The following is a 25,784-nucleotide window of genomic DNA, read 5'->3' as shown; positions in this document are numbered from 1 at the left end:
CTGTATACCCTCCAGTTCTGACTGGTTGTGCCAGATGTTTCCTGAATGTATTTTATATCGAAACGGCAAATTACAAATGCACGTGAAAATTATCCAGGAAAATGAAATGTGAAAATTCAAAGATAATTATCACATATCAAAGCTGTGGACTCTCATGCTTAGCTATATGATATGGAATGGAGTCAAACTTGAGTCCTACATAGTATTTTTTTTCAGGATCTGAAAAAACTGCGTGAGTAACTAAATCCCCCATTTTTGGCTTGGGTGCTACCTTCCTGGAATGTGAAAAAAGTCTCAGAAATGGGCAGGGCTTGGAGGGGGGCTAGGACACACCTAGTCACCCGTTTGTACCATCTCTCAATCCACAGAACCTCCCTGCCCCTTTACCAGCATCAGCCAATAACATAATTCTATTGCAATAACCAGGTTTCAACCTTTAGAGGGCAGTCACCATGCATATATGTAGAATTTTAATACTTTGCACTCAAATATCAAGACTTGGACCTGAATAAATCAACAAATTTTGCTTTTCAATTGAAAAAAAAAAGTAGTTTGGGGGTTTAGTCATTCCTTAAAAGTCTTCCAACTAGAGTCTGACACCATTAACCTTGTGAATTGAGTCTTGAATGACTTGTTACCCTCCCAAAGATCAGAGTAGAATAGTATCGGCTGGACCAACAAAATACTTAGAGTTTAAAGTAAACTTCTATTACTTTGTGAAAAGAAAGGACATTTTATGAGGTGAAACTACATCATGACATCTTAAAGACACAAAGCTATGAACTGTGACTTGAGACTTGGGTGTCAAGACTTATACATAAGACATGATAAAAAACATTACAATACAATGGGATTATTAGTAATGCACTTCCACCAAAAGGCTTGACTTTGATCATGGCAGTCTTGCCAAATGTCAAAAAAGCATAACATACGGATAAGTGCCTGCTGATTGTGATAAGTACTCTAAAAAACTGTAAGATTACTGTAGGATTCATGGTTTGGCTGTAAGTCACATCCCCACTTATAATCAAAGCAGTTAGATTAATCAAAGCATTCTGAGATTTTGCTATTTTTCTATAACTTCATGTGCCCTACTGCACTTAATATCAGGTCTTTCAAAACCATCATTTTTTGTCAGACATCCGAATGTATGTTCAAAGATCTTGGACTATTTCTAGCATAAGAGGAGACATTTTTAGGTGGAATAGGTTCTGCTCCCTAGGGAGGTCTTTAATGAATAAAAATGCAGAGTTTTTGCAAATGTATGTCCGTTAGATCATCCAAGAATTGCTTTAATTAAACCTGTTACCTACCATGTTCCTCTCTGTGCACACCAGTGAATACAGCCATCACTTACTGGACTGCACTGTCTTCCTTATCTGTACCCTACAGCAACAAAAAGTTTGTAATGGATAAATATGAAGTGATGGTAAATCTAAAATGATACCGTTAGTACCCTGAGGTGTTTGCAGACTCCTGCCAGGAGTCTTAACAGTGAGTTGCAGCAGTGCTAGTAATAGCCTTGAGAAAATAGAGTGGAGGAACTTCTCTCGTCATACAAGCGTTAAAGCATTGGCAATATCTCATGAAGATTATTCAATATGGTTCTTACAGGCTAGTTAAGAGCCAAACCTTTTGCCAGGATCTGTGACGGATGTGGTGAGCTGTTGGGGGACACAACGCTGGACCTACAATGTCTTACAGAATAGAGAGCTTCAGCTATTACCATGTTGGGAGTATCTGCGCCTCCTTGTGGTTTATATGTACAATAGAGTGTCATCAGCATAGCACTAGAGAGATAATCAATGAACAAAAGTAAGACATTTCTGACTGATAGGAAGCAAATTTTGTGTGCTACAAACTGTCAGACTTTTCATGGCACTTGCACAGATGAGAATGAGATCTAGGCAGACTGTTGCCATGCATTGTTCATATGTATACTTCTACATCTATAAGTTGTATAAAGACTAAAATTCTGTGTAAGAAGGCAGGTTGGTGTTGTGGATGGGTCAAACAAACTCAGGACTTTCCCCCTGGAGACTAGTGTTCTTGTTCTGTGTGAAATTAAGTGAATCTTATAAGTGACTTATTTTACTACCCACATAACTTTTAAGTTTGGGATGTAACTTAATGTTAAGTACGGATGCCCAAATGTGTTTCTTTTCCTAAACCTAACCTACGAAATCTTATGTTAAGTACCTAACTTTATGTTACATACATAACGTGACGACACAATTCATGGGGCACTAATTGGTTAGATATCATACGAACCATTGTATGAGGATATGTTAATCTGGTAAGGATGAACCTCTTACTTACATCTTCCATGAAGCTCTGGCAGGGGAAAAAAAGTTGGTGACACAATATGTTATGTTATAGTGATGGCATAGGTCTATTGACTCCGTCATTTCTATTTTGTCTTGAACTTTTATGTCTTCAGTAAAGCACTTTTGATTGACTTAATTTTGAAAGGTGCTATACAGATAAACTTGCCTTGCCTTGTTTAATTTCTTCTCTATATAATAATTTGATTTTGGAACATTTTGACAGTGGTAGTTTAGAACATTGTGATTAAATGTACAAGTAGATGTGGTTGATATGGACAAAATCAGGACGGAATCCTCTTTTCAAAATCTTTAACATTGGACTGGGTTAACAAAGCTGTTCCTCCAAATGTTACTAAATGTAGCCTTCTTTTGACAAAATTTGAAGGACATTACTAGTTGTGTTCATCAATATCCCTGAACTAATTTACATGCTGGTCACTAGACTTGGTCTTCTTGACACTGAGGGTAGGTTTTGGTGATAATGCAATTTTGAATCCTCTTTGGAGGCATACATTCAAACAGAATGCTGTCCTCTGAAGCCCACATGAAGGCTGCATCCTTGGAAAGAGAGCGTCCCTGAAATGGGAGCTTAATAAATCCAGATTGCTGCTTCACATGATAGTGTGCTATCAAGAATTCATAAGTCATTTAACTTTAATGGATCCACCACTACCTACAATATTACTGCCAAATGGAAACCTAAATGGGAATCCAGGTGGTAAATGCATATTGCATTAAGCATGTGCCTTTCATTTTTCATTTCAAAATGGTGTTGTTAAATTACTTTGGAAAACAGGAAATGATTTCCCTACTTTTAAGATGTGTGCTCAAACTGATTTTGTGAATTTCACCCTTGCAGAGCAATAGCGTCTTCTTGAATGAATTATTTCACTGTATCATTAATATACATTTCATTTTCTTCATGTTGGTTTTGATTTATTTTGGTTTTCGCAGTCTACATGAATTGTTAAATTATGGATGGATTACTGAATGGATGGACGTAGTGGGCACAGGCCCAGCGGCCCGGCGTTCATCTGCAAAATGTCCCTCATAATACCAACCGGAAAAAGTCTTAACATTACTTCAGAAAAGACCAGAAAGAAATGCAATGTCACTGCAAAGAGACACAGTAATTAGTTACAAAAACAGGCAAAATAACCACAAAGGCACACAAAGCAACCAAAAAACCCAAACAAAAAAACAACGAAATCTATAAAAAACAAAGAGAAACAAAATGCATATTGGCTACAACAAGACACAAAACAACAAAAAAGAAGTAAAACCACCAGGAGAGTCTCCTGTGTGTTCTGCTCCTATGTTGTAGAGGCAGCGGGGCCTTTAGCTCATCTAAGCCCAGGGGCCCATTTTCTCAGTCTGTCCCATGTTTTAAATGTACATATGTTTAGAGACATCAAACCTTCTATCATTTGACCAATCTGATAAATACCTTTATAATTTGATTACTTTGTTTTTTTTTTAAGTTTGTTTATTTTTACAAGTTTAATTTTATTCCCCAATTTCCAGTGTCTAAGCACTGATTGAAATTACTTAGCTGCCTTATAGCAAAGCTCCGGAGGGAGATTATTATTATTATATTTTTTAAAAATTATTACTTTACTTAGTCTTTTTTTCAGTAATGATAATATTCATCATCAACATTATCACAGCAAAGTTCTTGAAGTTAAAGAAGAGACACTGGGTAAGAAAAAAATAAGCACATAAAGAATCATGGCATTCGCACTTTATAAATAAACCTGGGCCTGAGACAGTGTTGCAGTAAGTTTTCAGCAGAGTGTGTGATCTGATGGAGGTGGATGGTGGGGTGTCGGGTTCTGGAGAGAAAGACAGAGAGAGAGGGAGAGAGAGGGGAGGGCCAGCAGAGCCGCTGCTGCTGCGACGTCACTCAGCCCGCTGACTGACTGAGCTCCAGGCTTCAGGCTCAATCTGCGGCCAGCAGCAGCAGAGGTGGTGGGGAGGAGAGCAACATTTGATCCACTACTTTATTTCCTCCTGCGGCTTCTCTCACTGGGGCAGGGAGAACAAAAGACGGACAACTGCATGATTACAGGCGCCAGCTCTCTCTGTCTTCATCTCGACTGTCTGCAAGCCAGGCTAGCTTGATGCTCACTTCAGCCTGCTAGCCTTTGTGGCAGGGCTGCCCATGCATCCAAGGAGCCCCTAAGAAACCCCGGGCTGAGAGAAGCCTCGGCTCTTTTTTTCTAGTCTTGTCAGTGTACAAAAAAAAAAAAAAAAAAAAATTACTCTCCGAGTGGGCAGCATCTTCTGTCATTGCGCACTCAGAAAGCGGATTTCCACTGAGGAGCATCACCGCCTGGGCACGGTTTCCACGTCGTCGCCTGTCTGCAACCTCCAGCTTTTGACAGGACCAAGGGGCGATTGATGACTAATATTCTTTTAAGATAGGCTACAATGTTGCGCACCGTGGCCAACATGTTGGCAACAGGATTGCTTTTCTTGGGATTGTTGCACAGTTTGGAAGTATTCGCTCCGGCACGGGCTATTGATGGTAAGCAGAGCTGATTTTAAGGAGTATAAAATGTAACTATATGAGTGTGTGCATGTTGATTATTATGACAGGACAGGATTAGTAGTGTCTTTTTTTTTTTGTGTCTGCATGAGAGGAGAGTAGACTGTGCCCTGAAGGAATGACTGCTCGGCTGAGTGGAGCAACGTGGAGGGGATGAAACCGATGCGAGACAATTAAAGCGGTCTTTTGTTTCTGTCTCCCAGTGCCACATGTGAATATTGCAATGTCACAGCAGCGATCGCACATTTCCTCCTGCCCTCCGCTGGATACAGGCGCTCTCACACATTTACACTGACATTCACTGATGAAAAATCGCAGCACAGGCCCTAACTACCTGAAAGCACTTGTTTACAGATCGATGCATTCCTTTCTTCCTCCTTATTCTTCCTTCTTAAGCAATCAGATCCAAATCCAGGCTCATGGTGTCATGACTTTAAAGATGTGAGCTTTTGGAGCCTTCTGCAGAGAGCTGGAGTGAATCTAATGTGTCTGAGCTTTAGTCAGTTCACGTTCAACAGATCTAACAGAGTAGTGTGCTGATGTGATGACAGCAGTTGTGCTTTTCCTCAATAAATCGACTGTAATATTTCCATACACAGGTGAAGATTATAGGGGAAGACATAGGGGACAATTCCCCCTCAATATAAAGAACATTTGCATTCCCAATGACAAACTCAAGACATTTACACTATAAATTGATGCAAAAAAGACATGCATAAAAAATTGGTGCAAAATTCACCAGAATTTCAGATATTTACTGTTTGATGCTCAAAATCCCCGAACTCCCAGTTTTAAGTGCATCTCATTCCCCAGTCTTCTTTCTATTACTCTGAATTGAATTAAATATACTTTATTTCGAACGCTATTTAAAGAATTCTATGTACATAAAAAAAAAACACAAGCAAAAATAATACGGAACATACATAACAGATTTTCAATAAGCATCATAAATTTGACATTTCATGTCCGAAAAAGAGTAGGGAGAAGCAAATGCTGGTCTAGTCCTACACTTGTTCTGTTCTCACCTATTAATCCGCAATCATATGATGGGAAATTAAAGTGTGTTTGTGGTTTTGATCTCTTATTGGAAAGTGCATGAGGCTGATGCTGTGGATTACATGCAGTCATCTCAGTCAGTTTTTCCTCTCTAAGCTCAGATGTTTCGTGGTGCTTTTGACAAGCATGTGTAGCACTGCGTCACTATTCATTCTGTTTGTTCGGCTTATCACCTGGGCTGCACAGTGCTGGGAGTCCCTGAATACCGACAGTCATATTGTGATCTGCAGGGCAAGATAGAGTCAAAACAGCTCCCCCCTACGACCCTGCAAACACACACCTTCGCAGGCTGGAACAACTTCTGGAAACTATTAAGCCTCACAGTCCCACTCACGCGCTCCTCTGTTTGGTAAGAAAGGAAAAGGGCGTCATCAAAGGGGAGTTGGTGCAGATGGATTTCTTAAATTTTTTGCAGGTGAAACGGGAATGTGAGTTTATTTTTTGTTCAAATGCTTCTCATTCATCTTGGGAACGCCTGACCTGTGAATAGAAGATGGCTTTTAGTGCAAGAAAATGTCTCCAATACAGACCACCAATCGCTGTAAAGATAATCAGGGTTCTAAATTTAATATTTCATTAAATCCAGTTGGACTTTAACATGCATGACTGACTCAAACCACAGGCTGCATCTTGTGAGATTCATCGTTGAGCCATAAAGGCTTCCCTCAGCCTTTGAAGTCATCTCATTGCACTTGGCAATCTGGTGCTGTGAGGTTCTTAGGGAGCAAAATCCACATAAATTACCACCTTGAAGACAGACTTGGATAGCCTGCAATCACCTGCAGTTTTCTCCCTCCTCCTCCTCCTCCTCCTCTTCAGCCTGACAGCAACAGCTGAGAAACACTGCCTTTAAAACAAACCGTTTCTGCCTCGGCGCACTGTTATTGTTTCAGTGAAATTTTCCTCCCTCTCAGTCCTAATGCCTTGATTTGATGAGTCAGCCTTGTGCAATACACCAGAGGAGATCGCCAAACCTTAGCTTTACTTGAAAACCCAGTGGGATGCAGAGGCCGCTGTGCTCGACAGAGCCTCTCAAGGAAACATACTGAAATGTGTATTAATCCGTCAGACTGAATGTGAGATTTCCCCAATTACTTTGATTTCTCCTGCCTGTGTTTGCGACGCCCCAAATTTGAAGCAATCCTCACCAGACCTTAGCCGACAAATCAACATAGGAAGCTAGACTCGCTTTCAAGCAAAGTTAAATTGCTTTTTTGACCTCTTTGATTGCCTCTTTAATTTTTAAGCCCCTTTGAACCACATATGTTACTTGTAAAGTTTTTTTTTTTCCAGACTTGCCTGGAACCCGTCTTTTTCCATTTTCTAGACCAGCAAAGATTTGCTCTCACTGTCTGTGTACTGTAGCCAGAGCAAAGACCCAGGGCCACCAACAAACCCTGGCTTTAATTGGGTCTAAACTGCTCTTTGTCTCCCAGTGGAGACCTCCACGAACAGCCTCAAATTGTTCAGAAGGCGCTGCTAATTGGGGGCCCGCTGGAAAAGGCCCTAATGAAAGAATTCGCATGGTTTCACTTCATGAAAGCACTGTAACGCCACCTCAAAGAGGGATCACAGGTCCTCAGAAATGGACAGTGCTGTCCCCTCAGGCTTTAAGTGGTGTTTCCTGTGATAATAAAAATGGAGAAATGTATTTGACATCTTGTCACTGAGGACAGGTGTTTTTTTTTTCTCACTTTCATTTAAATGCTTTTGAAGTGAGCCATCTCTATCTGAAGTGCGTCATTCCTCATTTCACGTTTCCTTATTTTTCCTCCCTTAGATGTTAATTCATTTAGTAGCACTGGCTGCTTCTTAATTAACTCACCATCCAGTGCTTCTCCTGGCACTTTCCCCCTGTGGGCTTTCTCTGCTCTAACATTTGGTGGAGGCCTCAGAACTGGCCCAGCATTTGGTTGTTATTGGGGTGGTACTGTCACTACAATGACATCCACATGGCCAAAAGGTTACCACTTTATTGTTTACTGACAACTGAGGGCAATATGGAAAAACAGAGTACATTTGTTAGGTCCTCGTCACTATTTGTCTTATGTCACACAGGCAACATCCAAAAGTGCATGTAGAAAAGCAGCTAATGCAAATAACAGAAGAAGAGTATATTTAACACTGCTATAAATACGTGGTTTGAATGAATGCATAACTAAAAGTTGGTGTTGGTTACTGCCTAAATGCGTTATATGACACAGTGAAAAGCAGCCACGGCTGCATAACTGAGCAGATATAAAATCCAGTACTTTGGTCAGCAGCTTTTCCCGGAGAAAAACAACTCCGAGGCTAAGTAAAGTTCACTCACATTATTACACCCATGGTTTATGTGGCTGAACAGTAATAATGAAACTCTGTGCTGCTGCATAGCCGTAGATTTCCAACTGGCACACAATTGACAATACAGCTGCGTCACACCTGATTTGAAATTTTAGTGCCCTGGAGGTATTCATTGGTAATGGTCACAGTAAGTTTATCCATTTATGAAAATACACCCAGCACTGTTACCTGCTACTCGTTTGTCTTTTTTATTGAGTGAAATACAATACTACATTTTGAGCCATGAAGAGATAATTTTGGAAAATCTGTTTTTTTTTTTTTTGTTTTTTTTTTACTGTCTTACACAGAGACAAAAGAGAGGCTAGATACCACTCTCATATCTGTTCAATGTGTGGCCTGCCAGCAGCCAGTTAGCTTATCTTAGCATTAAGACTAGAAATGGGTTCCTTTTAGGTATTAAAATCACTCTACCAGCACTTCTAAGGTAACCAGAGGACAAGTATGTAGCCCTTTTTCATACACATGTGCCGACATGGCTTGGATTGGCTTGACTCAGTTTGACTCTGCATGGCAGGGATTTTATTCTTCTTACCACAGGGCTATTTCCTTGAAGGTGCTTTCAGCTGAGAATGTGCTTGTCTCCAGTTGATTATGTTTAAAGGCATTGAGACGCCAAGTCAACATTAAAAAAACTAGCGGAGACAAAGCACATTGTTGCATGGCCTCATGTCATCTTTGTCTGAGCCAAAACGTTGCACTTAGCCTACAACCAACAGTTAACCAGTGCATACGTTCTGCACCGGCATGCAAGGAAATAACTCTCTGTGACTGTAGATGCCGCTGGTCTGTATTCCCCATTCAAAAATGGAAACCAGAAAACTGTCTCGATGCTAATTATCCAGTTAACACATTAAAAACACAATCCAACGTTGAAAGAACAAAGCGTCTTTACTGAGCGCCAGTGAACAAAAACACAAATCATCAGGAAACTTTTCTGCTCAAGAGTTCAATGGCTTAAGAAAAACATTCTTACCTTATATAACAAATTTGTTAGCCCCACACGTAACCCCTTGTAAAGTGACAACAGCAACCTACTTGGAGAAGGTTGGGCGCGCTTTGACCCTGACCCTGGAGATGGTCTATTTTGGGTGCAACTCGTCACATCTCAGCACATTTACACTGGTAATGGAAATGCAAATGAACTCTGCTTGGTTTGACTTGGTGCAGCCAAAAGTTCCAATGGCAAACCTCTAGAGGAAGTCACTGCTCCCGGCCAAGAAGTAGTCCCACACACAACCCCTTGTGAAACCATAAATATTTGTTTTTACACTTTTTTTACACGCTTTTGTGCAAATTAAACAAAAAGGCTCAGTGAGCCTAAGAGATGTAGGCAGATGGAGCAAAGCTAGCTGTTCCCCTGTTTCCAGTCTCTATGCTAAGCTAACTGTCTCCTGGCTCCAGCTTCACACTCAGTGGACAGATATGTGGAGTGGTATCAATCTTTTCTTCTGAACTTAAGTAAGAAACTAAATGAGCGTATTTCGAAAACTGTTGGACTATTTTTTTATTTGGCAGTGGTAAAATGCTCCCAGCCAGGTTTGCAAATTAGCACCAGTCATGTAAAAGTGGCCGCCAGATTTCAGGCTCAAAATAGAGATTTGCTATTGAGTATCTGTTGAATTTGAACATTTATCTCTTGGTGGCTGGTAGATGTTCACATTTTAAAGAGATAATTTCCCACTCAGCTCCCTACTCATTCTGTTCATCTCATATAAGAAATGGAAAAGGATCATACAAAAGAGACTTCTTTATAATGCCCTGAAAATACTACTGGAGGCTTTCAAAAGCAGACATCTATTATCACCAAAGTGGTCTGGGTACATGCGGCCAGGCTTGTCAGAACTGCCCCATGACCCACTTTAGAGTTATGACCCACTGATTGAGAAACACTATCTAGATGGAGCTATTTAAGGAGAGGAGATAGAATCCGGTCTCAGGAGGCCCTCTGTAAGAATATGAGCACAAACTTGCTGGAGGACATCATGAACATGTACATATACTGTGGATTCACAATAAATTAGGCAGCAACTTTTGACACCACAAATATCAATACATGAAGGTAAGGATAAGGGGAAAAAATCACTGGCAATCGCAGACTTAGGAAAATGCTAAGCCCTACCTGCCCGAAGTCTTTGATTTGTAGTTAAGACCAAATGCTTAGGTGGAGGCTGTATTGGCTGGAAAACCTGTCTGACTCAGTGGTTACTATCTCTTTGGACCAAAATGACAGAAATCCCTCCTGGGTGATGACCAAAGGTTTAATATTACTCATTTATCACGGAGGGAGAGATGCCTTTTTGCCTAATTTTTCTTTCTGCATTGTGGAGGATAGAAACAAGTACAATAAAAGTTGAGTAACACAATGTGCTTGTAATTAGAGAGAGTAGACAACTCAGAATTTAATTCACAGTTATCATTATATCTATCTTGGTGGTAGCTCTCTGTATTCAGCTGTTCATAAATGTTGATCAAATGTGTTGGGTTTAGTTGACAGTGCAAATGTTGTCTAAAATTATTCATAAGTAAGTAAATATATTTACATTATTTAGGTTAATGGTATCCAGTAAGCTTATGACATTGTCATTGTGTACCACAACAACCAGATGACAAACACACACCAAAAAAACTAAGCTAACATAGAGAAATTTATACATTTCAGCTTTTAACGTGAAAATGTTTTTTTTTGGCCACTTGGGGGCAGCAGAAACCAATTGCAAATATATTACACTGACATATTATTATCTTCTAAGTTTACATGGCAAGTTAGTCACAGTTGCCTATTTACACATCCAGCAGATATGGGGTAGCATTAGTGTTCGTTTGGAGTCGTGTTAACAATACAGTATCAATATAAAATTTGATTATTAATCCAATCTCTGCAAGGCTTCAAATGCATAGTTTTGGGGTAAAAACAGATGTTTTGTTTGATAGCTGCTTTGGTTAAACTTCTTGTAAATCCAAGTGCGAAGAAAGCCATTGCTTTGATTTATAACCAAAGCTCACTTTAGTTTTATGTCAAAAGCACTTTAATATTAAATTTACACAATTTTCTTGATATATCACCCACAGAGGAAGCAACAGATATTTCACTGTGTGGTTTTACATCAGCAGCTACTATTATCAGTCTGGGAATGATCTATTTAAGAGATCATGCTCCCTTTATAATTCAGCAGATACATTTGTATCTGCATGAGTAAGAGTGTGTGTAAATGAGAGAAAGTTGCATGTGTTATCGGAAACTTTATTAGTGATGAAGGTGTTATGATGAGCAACAGTCCTTCGCATGGCTGTTTTTCAGTGTGAATGTTATCATGGGCGGATTATGAAACGGTGGGCCCAAAGAAACAGATATGCAAAAGGCCGCACCACCTCTTTTACACAGGAGCAAATCACGCAGACTTTATGCTGGATTTGAATGTCATAATTAATCTTTTTGTGGTTTTGTTTTTCATTATGGTCGTTTTGTTTCTCTTTGTGAATGTTTTTTGTCTCGTTGAAGTTGTTTTGTGCCTCTCTGTGGTTTTTGTTTGGTTTGTGGCTCTTTATAGCTACTTTATGTCACCTTGTGGTTGTGTTGTGTCTCTTTGTTGTCGTTTTGTATCACTTTGTTGTCGTTTTGCGTGTGTCCATAATGTTTTGTCTTTTTGCAGTTCCTTTTGATCTCTATATGGTGTGTTTAGTTAATGTGAGTGGCAGTATGCAGGTGAAGGACGGGGGGGCAGTACCACCTTATTCACACAAGGCTCAAGTTAGCAACCGCAGTTCTGCACGTGTACACCTAACTGCTAACGTTTTGACATTGTGTAATTCTCTCAGCTTGAAGGGTTTTATCACACGTGCAGTATTGTTTGTATACATCAACAATTGTGCAACCTTATCGTATTTCTACTTTTCCTTTCCCCATTCTGTATTTATGTAACAGGAACCCATGTTCAACCTTTAGCACCGAGGCTAGGCGGTATCAGGGTCAGGTTGGATGACTTGCACTGATCCGTTCACACCAACAGCATACATGGGTTTAACTTGCTCTTCTGTGTCAGTGTGAAAGGATTGTTTGTGTTGTTCAATGCACAATGGAGGCTATATTGCCCGTTGTCGCTGCCTAAGATTGAGCCTATCTGTTTAAATCATTTATACACAAGATAAATCCCAAGTGTCATTTTACTTTGCTTGTTGCAAACATCATTGAATTTCAGTCCCAGCCCCAGATAGAAATTGTATTTTTTTTTAAAGATAAAATGTTACCAATCTAGGCAGGAAAAAAATGCAGTCTATTTTCAGCATCAGCCCACACAACAAATATGGTTATTCACATCCATTTAAGCCTCTGCTACAGTTTTTCTCGACTGACATCCATTTTTGTCCTGGACAAAAGTGTGACAGAGCAGACTCACACCTATTGTAGATTACTTGTGAATCCATTTGCCTGTAGATAGAAAATTGAACCAAACAGACCGTATTCTTCTCTACAGTACATCGATAACAGGATTCCCCACAACTGATATTTTTTAGAAGCGTTACACATGCAAACATTACATCTTCAAAGATGCATATGGATCAGCATCAAGGTCCTTATTCATGCAAACGTGATTTAGATTTGTCCCCAAACTTCTAATCCTAAACACAAAGTACCCAACCATAACCTTAACATAAGCCTAATTGTAACACTAATCCCTCAAGCAGGCGTTCACCCTTCACTTAGTGGCAGAAATCTCCTCACATGGACCCACAATCATTATTTCTGCTTTCCGCCTGAGCAAAAACACAACGTGGTTGAGAGATGTTTGTGGTCAATACCTAAAAAAACATTAAGGTGATACTGCATCCAATGAATCTCTATGAATGTAATTCTGAATATTGTGGTGATCTTCACATTTACTGTGGAGGATTTCCCACACTCAACTGCATGTGTGTAGGCAGCGTGGCCTCTCTGATTGTGTGCATTGTGTGCTTCTGGGAAGAGAATGAGCAACTGTTTGCTCTACTGTTATTAGCCTACACACACCATTACTACATTGAATATATTTGAGAAATGTCCCTCAACATCACATTTGTCTTTATAGTTTGGAGATGATGAGGTACTCTGAACACCTTGTGTGTTTGCATGCTGAATTGACTGAACTGGTTATCAAGATTGCTGAAATATAAAGAAGGAATAGTTTGACATTTTGGGGAATACAATTATTGACTTCCTGGAAGAATGTTAGATAAGAAGATCAATACCACACTTATATCTGTCTGTTAAATGTTAGTCTACTGTCAGCTGCTGGTTATCTTAGCGTAGCACATCCATTGGAAACAGGGAACCAGTTGGCAAATTTGCAAAGCCTAGGATTGGGAAGGAATAACCCACCCATCCCTGCCTTTAGTTTACTGGTACTAGTTGCCTCTGTTGGTGAGATTGGCTAGGTTCAGTAAAAATCAAACACAACCCACTCACTCAGAATATAACTTGTTAAAACTGGGTGCTGAAAAACTCAAAATAGATATCAAAGCAGTCAAAATAGGACAGCACTCAGATACCGTGTTTTTTTGTGTGGCAGTAATAGAAAATGCTGTGTTGGAGTACTGTACTATTCTGACTGCACTGGTTAGGTTTTGGCTAAAGGAGTGGGATTGGGTAGGGTCAGATTGGGTAAGAATGACAGGGTGGGCCAATCGGAGGCAGGCTAAGGCAAAGCAAGGTTGGCCATCCCTTTGCTATCCTAAAGACCGTAACCCTGGCTCTGTCAGTGTTAATATATTTTGGCTACCAACTTCTTTAAAACCAATCTCAGAACCCATCGGCTTCTGAAAATGTTTTAGCCTCTGGGGGCAAAAAACAGTATTTTGATGGTTCCATTGTAGCCAACAGATATCGGGGTAAAAGATATTTTGACAATGACTTCTACACGGTGGTTGTTGTTTACAGTCCAATTAGCAACTTGAGACACACGTAAGGAGTTGGTGCAGGTCCAGATGAAATTCCAGCTAATCTCTTTTAACAGATATCGCCATATGAATGCAGATGAATTAGACAGAAAAGACAATATAAATTGCTGTCAGATATTAGCCATTTGTTTCAAGAACTCAATTCACCCAACACATTCCAGATCTTTGCCTCCCAATGCGCACTGTTTGCTGAAAGTGATTGGTCAATACTATTTGGACCAAAAACAGACAACATTGGGAAACCAGAACGCCTCCGATACCAAAGTCTCGTACTGTTTTCTACAGATTCTGCATTTATTTGCAGATATCTGTTTGTAGAGATTACTCTTGAGCTCACTTATTGTGTAGTATCTTGTTTAATTGGGGGTTTTGGGTTTTGATTCGGGTAAGGGGTTAGAGTACAAGAAAAAAAGGTGTGAAGAAATGGGCCTGACTTTTTCTTGGCTAGAAGAAATAACTTCCTAAGAAAATATAAAGCATCAGTTGTAGTTTTTACAGTCCAGTTTCTGTATAAATCAAATAAACAATGTGAAACATATTTATTCGTGAGCGTTGGAGGTGTATGTCAGCAGAACATGTTACCTTTGGCCAGAAACAGGCTCTCTTTTCCCCGTTTCCAGTCTTCATGCTAAGCTAAGCTAGACTGACGGAAGTTGTAAAATTCTTCTCATCACATTTTGCCAAGTAGCAAAAGATTTCCCAAATTTCAAACTCTTTTAAAGTGCCTCTGACTGTCATGTTAGCTGATTTCAAATGTAGTGCTCCAAAATTGTGTAATGGCAGCAAATGTCAGGCTCAAATGTAAATCTATATAATATTGCTAAGAAGCTCAGTGATGAGAAATTGACTGTGTTACTTATCAAATGGCTTGTTCAAGGTTTAATGATCACAGCATAGGCTGTCATTATCATTGCTCAGCTTTTTTATCACATGGATAGTGAATGTGAGAGAACCTTCTAGAGAATCTTGTCTCGTTTCATGGAGCTCATGCACACTGAGGCTTGAAACTTGTACTGGTCTTATGAAAAGGCACTAAAGAATTTCATATAATCTTCTTTAATATGCTTCCCTCGGCAGCATACTAAGTAGGCTTAATTGTCATTTTTCTCCCCGTGCAGCTTCGTGCAGCATGTGCTCTGGCGGTGGTGTGGCAAAGGGATTTGTCTAAACTGACTAGCTTGATAATGGCGGATCACACCTTGTGCTTTTCTGCTTCGTCCCCAACTCCGCTCTTAATTTCGATTTAATCCTTATGTGGAAGTGAGGGAGGTCGTAGGTCTCCTCCCTCTGAGCTCCGACGCTGCCTCTAGTACAAACAGCAGTCGTGGTTGATTACCACTCAGGGGTTGAGACATGGTAAAATCTCAGCCAGACATCCAAATAGCTTTTAATTAAGTTCACATTTGATTACTCTGCTTGGCTCGATAGGCTCTGCCTCGCACTACCAGAGAGAGTCCTGTTAGATTGACTTTGCTTGTGCTCAGATCTGACCTGTAAAATAAAAAAAAAGAAAAATGAAAAAACTCTTGCAGGCAGGGCCGTGTTGTCCTGCATGACGGAGCCCCATTTTACTTGGCAGCTATCACCAGACATGAGCACATTCCTGATGTTAATTCTCCGCAGCTCTAAGTGCATGCATAACACACACTTACACACAGATGGTTCCAGAAACACAGAAAACATCTCTTAAAAACACGATTAAATGAAACAATCATTAATCATCCAGACAATGACGGAAGCATCCCCGGACTTTTACTCTGGTTGCTTTTTTTCAAAATACTGATATAATAATAGTGACTGCTATGTTTACATGAATCATTTCGTTGTCCATTTTCTTGTCTAAATTCGGACTTTTGCTCAGTTTGTTCGCTTACTGACTAGATTTCCAGCTCCAGCAAACTCTGCCGGAAAGGTTTATTTAAGAGGCACAGCTGGGGCCTCTTTTCCTCTGTTTTGTAACATGACAAATTGGAAAACTTTTTTTCCCCTCCCTCTTCCTTCTTCTCACTCTCTTCCATTACAAACTCCTGAGGCGTTCGTGCCTGGGCTGTGGAGGAGGATGAGTAGGTGGCAGGCCGCAGCTAAACAAGCCGAGATAGACTCTCACCTCGTTCTTTGGTCCTTAGCAGAACCCTCTCAGGTCAGCCCGAAGGTCAGCAAACGAGACCCCTGCCCCACTCTCTTTCTTCTCTATGTCAGTCTAACATTTTGGATTTGTTGTTGCTGTTTGCTGTCTCATTATTGGCCAAACTTGGTCTTACATCATCTAAATCCAAAAACAAACCCCACAGGCTGAAGACAAAATATTAAAAAACATTTCTCACTTGATATTTTGTAGACTTTTCAGAGTTGTTTATCATTAATATCCCGCAGCATTTCTGATGTTTCATTCCGTCGCATTTATTTAGCTATGAGTCAGTGTTAATCTGGTCACGCTGCAGTGTTATTTCAGCCTGTGGCCCTCTCTTAAAAGATAAAGTGCGTCTAAAGATTTGGTCAATGGGCGTCAATGTCGAGATTGATTACACACAATTCAGGTTGTTTATCTTGTCCTCATATAAACCTCCCCTTCCTAAATATTTGAAAAGATAATGAAGCTTTATCATGTCTAACGGTGAAGAGTATTTGGGATAGTAGGGCCGTCTTCTCCCCTTGAGAAATATGTTTTATTAGTGCAAGTACACGCTATCTTCCGTAGACTAAACTGCATGTTTCTTTTCCCAGCAGGCACTTCAACAGTCTCTGAAAAACTTTGCCATGCTCTTACTTCAGCCCCCACCTGGTGCTTTTGCGTGGCCTGCCAGCTTTATTACCCTCAGTATTTTTTTATGAATCAGTAGAATCACCTCCTCAGATCTGAGCGGATTTATCCTGAGGAAGTTTATTGTTTGTGTGTGGTAAAGGAAAGCGGCTGCTGACATGCAAAAGCTTTAACTTTGTGCATGCGCAAATACATGTCCATGCTGAAGTTGAATTTCTACACCTCTGTCCTTCTCAGTCTCTAACAGTAAGTGCAGGGGAAACCCAAATCTGTTATCTTGAAGTCAGGTAGATTCCAGGGTTATGAAATGAGAATCGTTCGACAGATCTACACTGAAGATAATCCTCCACAGAAAAGGGGGAATCAATGAGCTTTTTTTGCCACGCTAGCAGCATGGCTCTCTTGATGGAAATGTCTGTCCCTCAGTCCAACACTTTTTGTCCAGCCTGAAATATCTAAACAACTATTGGATGAGTTCCAATAAAATCCTGTACATACGTTCATGGTCCCCAGAGGATGAAACCCACTGATTTTTGGTGATCCTCTGACTTTTCATCTAATCTCATGAGGAGGTTGTCATGTTCAGAGTCCAGTACAATATTTTAGCAGCTACTGGGTGGTTTGCAATGAACTTTTGGATTTTAGAGATATCCACCTTACCCTTAGGATGAATCCTTTTGACTGGTGCTCTCCTGTCTCTTCCTCTATGACACCAATAGGTCATAGCTCTCACATATCTGGGACAGACAATCATGGTATCCAGTAGATGAATCCCAATATTTTAAAAACATTTTTTTTTTGTCATGAGTTTGACATTAATGGCTTTGAGCGAAAATGTTTCAACAATTAGGCTATTGAATGGATTGCCACGACAGTACAGGCATTAGTGTCCTTCTTGGGATGGATTGTAATAACTTTGGCCATCCTCTAACTCTTTACCTTGTACCTTCATCGTTTACAAATTTTAGGTTGTCTGATTATTTGGTTTTATGACCAAATATCTGCAGAACTAATGACACCAGCTTGAGCTGTTCTTTGTGTTTAGTGCTCATGCTGCTTTTCATTTAGCTACCTCAGAATTTGGTGCTTGGAATGACATCACACCTGAGTTGACAGTGTTTCAGTACAAGTCAGAAGACCAAAATGTTGCGAGCAATACCTGTTAGCAATAGCCTACCAGTTAATAACAATGCATTGTGCCGTGCATTGCACATACAAACAACGTGCAATTTGTTAATAGATAGGAGTTGGACATTGTTGTGTGTAAAGTTGTCTTAATTAGACAAAAAAAAAGACAGAAGTGTTAATAAACAGTATATTACCACAGGTTGTATTCTTGAATTGATGTGTGCAGCAGCCATCTTTGATTTTGAGGTCAGGGTTGGTGAGGTTTCTCTAGTTTTCTGAGTCAATTATCAGACTTCAGGGGGCATTTCAGTTGAGTTATCTGCAAGTTTGCAGATAGTAAACTGATTTCTGAAATTCAGATTTGTAAGCGTGTCTTCCTCTACTGTCAGAGCACTGGAAAAGTTACAGAACAGCAGCCCAGGCGCTCCTGCAGATGTACATGTCAAGGTCACTCGAATTGTGGCTTTCCGGTTGAAGGTAGGATATCTCAGGCGGCTGGCTTTGAAGACTGGATACCATAATGCTCAAGCTTCCTTTCAGCACCACTGTTGACAGCACTTAAAGTTTGCCTGGAGTGGTGCGTGATGAGGCCATAGTCTCTGTGTCTGTTGGAGCTTTGTAGTGCCCTGGTTGATCTCAGAGGGCAGGCCTCCAACTTATTTATAGCTCTGCTGTGGGTGTCAGAGGAAATGGGGCTGTGGCTGGGGGCGAGGCTTATGTTTGCCCTAGGAGAGGACTCTTCCTCCCAACCACACTGAGCTCATCTTGGAGGACCATCAGACAGCGGTGGAGGCAGAGGGCAGTGGATTTGTAATCCGGCCCAAATGGCGATGACCCAAAGCATTTTCGCTCAGCCACCGCTTTGGTAAACACACAGGCAGCTCATTGATAGCATGTGTGACATTCCTCCATCCCATCTCAGTATCCCGGCCCAGCTCAGTCTGTTCTCAGATCTTCAGGCCTGCCTCCAGCTGTGAGAGCCCTGCCCCCTTTGACTTGTAGTTGACTCCCCGCCTCCCCATTTGCTCTCTGGCTGCAGTTCATCCAGCGTGTTCTCTTACGTCATCCTGTCTCATATCTATCTGTTTACCATCTTCTTATTCTTGGCTTCATCCTCTTCCTTCTTGCATCATTTCCTATTCAAACAAAAGACAAACCTGTTGAGACCTGTTGTATTGCGAACCAGTTCACAAAACTATGAGACAACTAAAACCTAAAATGTGTTTGGCTGGACCACTTTTATCACTGATTTGCTTTACTTTGATATTTTTAAACAGATAATTGTTGATTGTGTTAAGCAGAGATTAAAGTTAAAATAAAATAGGTGAAAAAATGTGTCAACATTTTTTCTTGAAAGATCTTTCAAGTTTGTCCAATTAAATCTTTATTCTACTTATACAATACTTACATACCAGCACCCCAAAGCAAGGTTATCTTGAGGAAAAATGAGCCAAAAAGCGACACTTTTCAGATATACTGTCAGTGTGCATTTCAATACATCTGTATTCAATACTCCCAGTTTTATGTTTCATTTATTTCTGAGTCACTGTCTAGTTAAAATTTTTGGATCCGTGTTAACTGTAGGTCTGATTAACAAAGAAAGGAACCATAAAAAACTTCATCAAACATCTATTTTAATGATCTGCCATTTTCCCATTTTTACAATGGCATACCAGGGCCATTATAGATTAAAAAAAGAAAAAGAAGAAGCAAAATACAAAAAACAGAATAGAGTGAAGGGGACTAATATTCCATTTCCAAGATTACAGCGGTACATTTATGATTTAAAAAACCCTCAGATTATAATTAAATTATTAATTGACTATTAAAACTTGGAGATTACAAAGTCATTAATTTGCACGATTAATTCTCAGAGATAAACTGACAGAAAGTCTGATAATGCAGTACAAAGAGTAACAAAGACTATGTAGGGAGGACGTTGTGATGAAAGAATTGATAAAGCACAGGACTTTTATACAGCAGACTGAGGTTTGTGTCCTGTGTGAGTCGGTGTTGGCTTATTACTCTTATTACTTTTTTTTAGAATTAGCTGACTTGTTGTTATCAGTTTTTAACATGTATGAAGGGGCTGAATGCACACTGTTTACATAAGCTTTAGCAGAATAGCTGAACAAGCCTGTTTGTTTTAATGTCTTGTTTTGACGTTGCTAGAACACCTAGGGAGGACTTCTAAATATACAACTTCAATCTCAGAGAATAATTTCCTTTTTTCCTTAAATTTGTAATTTTATGCTTGTTAATATACCACTTTATTCTCAGAGAATTTCAGTTTTTTTTCTCATAAATTCACAATTTTAATCTTTGTTTTTTTTCTCAGAATATTACCACCCTCTGATATGTGCTTTTTTTTAAAAGAAAAAATATTTTTTTTATAAATTTTACCTACAATGGCCCTAAAATACCGTTAAACCTTTAACCTGTATTAAAGATAATATTAAAGACAAGGAGGGCAGGAGAGTCTTGTTATCTATTAATAAACACATTTGAACAATCAATCGATGTTATCTCCATTGAATCACATCATAATCATGTACATCATAAAGAGTATTAATAAATAATGTAACAGAATATCAGTAAGTACAGATGCAAAAAAATGAATATATATTGGAACATAAATAGCAATGCGTTCAGTGTCTGAGCAGTAAAGGCCACTTATTAAATGCTGTTGTGCTGATATGCACAGTGTAAATGCAGAATAGGCTACAGTTTCATAATGCAAGTGTGGATGTTTACCAAACTATTTTTTAAATACCAACCGTGCTGGCAGTAGTAATGCGGTGAAGAATTGTGGATGCAGTTAAGGAGATATGATGCACCCGTTGCCTGAACTTGCCACCCTGACCACAGGTGTGATTTATGCTGCTTTGCATCTCAGCATTTTAGATTATTCATTCGTGCAAGTGAAAATAAGACAAAGGATTAAAAAAATAGCAATGAAAAATAGAATGCAGGGAAAGGAAAAAAACAAATCAAAAAGAGATTTTTCACTACCTACACCTAAACAATTTAAAATAATCTGCACAATATTCAACATAGAGTTATGAGCAGAATGGATGACCAGAGACTGACTGTCAGGGCGGCTCTTTGTCTACAATCCTTTTGCTTCTTTCTAACCATCACAGCTGAGCAGTTGGTACAGTAACCCTTATCCTTCACCCTCAGCTAGCTAACCTCCTGACCTACTTCCTCTGGTCCCCAATACATTTCTGTCAGCAGCATCTTGTGGTTGAGGCTGAGGTGGGCGTGCACTCATCCCACGGCCATTATTGGAAGCAAAGTTAACAGCACATCGAGTCAAGGCATGTCTAAATAAACAATGCACTGACGTATTGCAACTAGCTACCCGCGATGGCTGGTCTCGACACCTCTAAACAAACAAACAAACCAATAAACATGCATGAAAGCAGAGGGATGAGGAGCAAAGAGGAAACACGTTAACACAAGCTTGGTTGCATTTCATGAATAATTCAAGTCCTTGTGACTTCTGAGAGAGAGAAAGATGCCCTACACACACACACACACACACACACACACACACACACACGCACTGACACACCGATCACAGCGGTACACAGAGGAGGATAAGTGGGGAGTGTGTGAATGTGTGCTGCAGTATGACAGGTTGAATTCATGGTATTTAGGTTGAGCTCCATTTCAAGATTTCCCTTCACCGCTGGAGTCGGAGGCTAGCATTAAATGTAAATACAGTCATCCTGTTTATCCGCCTTCATCCCATCATGCACCCCTGGTCTATCCCATACTTCCCCCCTCTGTCCTATTCATCATACTATATGCCTAAATAATCAAGGAGTTACAATAACATTAGAGTATTCTCTGACTTACAACCTAAAAAGAATCTATTGGCAGTAATGGACATGTTGACACTTGTCCAGACACTGAATTTGATATTCACCGTGTTGACAGAAAGAAATTAAAGTATAAAAAAAACCCTCTCCAGATGTATAGAGTCATGAGCTCCGATGATACAGAAACTCAATTCAGTCAGTTCAATCACAGCCTGGTGATAAATATTCAAACAATGAACTATCCATGAGTGTTTTCCAATTACAGTTCGAAGTTGCCTGTTGCTCTCTTTTAAATGTCAACTGGTAAAATAGTTGTTTTTTTTAAACAGATAAATAGTTTTGGAAGAAATGTTTTATGAAAGCAGCCCTTGAGGACAAATACTTAAGGTTATACTTAAATTATACTTAAATACTAAGATTTGTTTATTATGCAGCTGATGCTTTAGTCCTTCAGTGTCTTCATGCCGCCTGTTGCTGTAAACCCACAGTATGACAAGGTCCGCTATGGCCTCATGAATGATAATGATAAAAAGTGTAGTGCAATTTTTTAATAGATATCTCAACATTACCATGACATGTGCTTAATATCCTATTATAAGGTAGCTGTTCTGTTTTACCCCCTTTTTTAATTTTTTAAATTTTTTAAAACTTTTTTTCTAACCTGCATTTATAATAGCCACTGTTACCTCAACATTTAGGGGTGTTGACTCGCTTGCTGTTGTACCTGAGGTTAGATCAAGGGTTGATACCAGTTTTGTCGGTGTGTTAAGGACTGACCGATCTTGGACGTGTTAGCTTGGCGCAGGGCCTGGAAGAGTGAAAAGACAGCCAGCCTCAACCAAGAGAGAACTGTTGCTTCTTGTGATTCCAAAGTTGTCTCGATAAATGTTATGTCCTTGTTTTGATGGGAATTTATTAGATTTTATTGATAGCAATGCAGTTGTCAATTCTTAATTATTTCTGAATCTGAACACTGAAAAGGCAGTGAGATGCAGCAGAGTGCTAACATTATTATGACATAGGATATTTATCCTTGATGAGCGACATACTGCCCGCTTAGGAAGCAGTTCCACTTGTGCGTTGAGTGTCAAATACATGGCATTCCTGGGATGACACAACAGAAAGAAACAGGTTTTCCCGTGCCGAAAAAGCTGGCCTACGTGCGCAAATTTTGATGGACAAAGGGTATTAGTCACACCAAATGAATAGCCTAAATTAACCACAATTGTTATTTTACATATTTGTAGCAGTTTGTTAGCAAGTGAAACCAAAAGCAGTGTATTGCTTTTTTAAACCAGCTGAATTGATTGTACTAGTGTAAGTATTGGATTTTATCTATTTTCGTTAACAAATAGCTATTTATTACTTTTAACTCACAAGGAACCCGCCCAGTTCTGCTGAGAATTAAACACATCTGTTTGATGAAAAACGCATTATTAAGGGAAGATTTTAGAAAATGACTTTAACATGTTTAGTGCAAGATAACATGAAGGGCATGAAAATAAAAGGCTTGTTTATGAAACCAGAAAAATATGAAAAGTGCAATACAAGTGGCCTAAGACTATTAGGTGGCCTCGGTCAGCTCTTACATTTTCTAATTGAGTTTGTTTCTTCCCACTGAGAGCACAATATATTGTCCTTGTATGCATCTTGCGTCTTTGTCTTGCCTTTTTTAAAATGAGTACACCTTTCCCCTATGCATTTTCCACTTAGCAGTTAGTTTTCATATCAAACTCCACTCAGAGCGCCCCCTGAATGCCTGCGGGTGACTCAGCTTTGTTGCTTGTGTGTGTATGTATGTTGACAAAGTGTTTATGTGCTGTTCTGAGAGGTCTGTGGGTTTGAATACACTCCCCCATTTGGCTTTGGCCAGGGTGGGCAGTTTCCCCCCCCCCCTCTCTCTAGCAGGTTGGGTTGAGGGGGACATGGATGATAGGGAGGCAATTCACAGAACAAGATGTTCTTTGATATCCTCCAGACAGGTTGCATCACTGCTACTGGCCCGGGAACGCTGACCTGGATATTTAGGTGCAGCAACTTTACGGAAAGCCTGCATGAGTGTGTGTGTGTTTGGGTTTTCTATTCTCTAATCTATTCTCTAACCCCTCCATCAAGTAGCAACTTTCCAGGACCTAATTAGGGCCAGTGAGGGCCACTATTGACTCTGAACACAACAGTCTCTGCTTGCTAATGAGACCCCAGAAATAAAGATTGCTGACACAAAAGGAGCTGTTTTTTTTCAGAAATCCTTTAATTAATTCACTTTTTCCTTTGTCTCTTTTCAGCTCCAAAGACCTGCAGCTCGAAGCAGTTTGTGTGTAAAGACGGGGTGACGTGCATCTCTAAGGGCTGGCGCTGCGATCGGGAGAAGGACTGCCCAGACGGCTCCGACGAGGAGCCTGATGTTTGTAAGTCTTCAAAAAATGTTAGATATTGTGTCGAAAAAATCCACTCTATTGAATCCAAACACTGTGGGCAACCCAAATTGTTATGATCTTGCTGAATCTCACAGCGGCGTGAACTTTGGCTGACATTTAAACCATTCAGGGAAGATAATTGCAGTGGGACGGAAATGCTTTCAGCTTATGCAGATCTCTATATATGCATTATATAATTTAAAGCACCACTGGTATTGGACATTTCTTTTTCACATTATGTTTTATTATGTTATTATTACGTTTATAAATTGTGTGGAACTATGTGGATTACACACCTTATTTAACAAATATCAGGAGGTACTTTAATGAATTATCTAGGTATTTCTTGCATCTGTGTGCATTATTGAATCAATATCGAAGCAATTGGATCAATATTGAATCGTGACCGTAAGAATCGAAATTGAATTTAATTGTGAGGTTCTTGACAATACCCAGCCCTATGGAATAATCTTATCTTCTATGATATGAATAAGGGGACATTACAGAGTGGTGGAAAAAGTACTCATATTTTGTCAAATAAAAAGTAACAATATTTTGGTGTAAAAATACTCTGTTACAGTAAAAGTAAGCCTTTAAAACCGAGCACACGTAGAGATTTCATTTTATCTTGTATGTATCCCTTTTTTTTATTATTCTGTGAACAGCTTATTCTAAGGTAGCAAAAACTCTATTCCATATCTGCCAATATATACCCCTAAATCCCACAACACTTGACCTTTAAAGTACCCCAAAAAGTACTCCTCAACAGGTGCAGTCTTAAAGTGCAAAACGTGCTGTGCTGGCTTTAAAGACAGCTTGTAATAGCAAAGGTATGCTAATATGTCATTGTAGAGTATGATCCCTTCAAACACATTAGAAAAGCAGTCGCAGGCTAACAGACTAATGTTGTTGGCCCATTAGATGTATTTGGCTAATGGCAGCCGGGCTGGAGAAAACAATGGGATGTTTTATCAGCGAGCGAGAGAGGTCGTTCTGCCTTATAATAGTCTTGTCATGCCCAATTAGGAGATTTACAAAGTTTGTCTTTTTAAGATGGATGTGATTTCCTTTTGCATTCAGCGCCACAGAGGATGCAGTCATGAGACGAACCGAAAGTCGTACTAAAAAAAGACAGCCGTCGTTTTCAAAGTCTTCATTAGAGTGGAGATGCTTTGAGGCCGAATCCCTGGGGAGGGGATGAAAGCAGCAGTGTCTTTTCGGTCAGCCTCTCAGACTGAAACGCCTGTAGTTTTCTAAGAGGACAGAGGGCTGTGGGTGGTGGTGGGGGCACAGTGTTTAGAATCGAGGGGGGGTTGGCCTGGCAGAGAGTGAGTGAGGCCGGGGTAAAGTGCCGTAGCTGCAGTCTAGACGCAGAGACTGCATGAGAGTCGGTCTGGAAGTCATTAGAGACTCGCCCAGAGCAATGGAGAAACCTGCTGTTTTTCA

At 39.9% G+C, this 25,784-nt stretch overlaps 1 protein-coding gene across 1 annotated transcript in view; it reads left to right on the top strand.

Moving 5' to 3' along the window:
• Positions 1-4,235: 4,235 nt before the first annotated feature.
• Positions 4,236-25,784, top strand: part of LOC121953052 (low-density lipoprotein receptor-related protein 1-like) — a 125,843-nt gene continuing 104,294 nt past the window's right edge. The window contains exons 1-2 of the mRNA XM_042499984.1: positions 4,236-4,854; positions 24,207-24,329. Coding sequence (XP_042355918.1) covers positions 4,758-4,854; positions 24,207-24,329 — 220 coding nt within the window. The 5' untranslated portion in view covers positions 4,236-4,757. The remainder of the gene's footprint in view (positions 4,855-24,206; positions 24,330-25,784) is intronic.

The sequence above is a fragment of the Plectropomus leopardus genome, chromosome 2, assembly GCF_008729295.1.
Source record: "Plectropomus leopardus isolate mb chromosome 2, YSFRI_Pleo_2.0, whole genome shotgun sequence".
Lineage (NCBI taxonomy): Eukaryota > Metazoa > Chordata > Actinopteri > Perciformes > Serranidae > Plectropomus > Plectropomus leopardus.
This window is presented reverse-complemented; position numbering and strand designations above follow the sequence as displayed.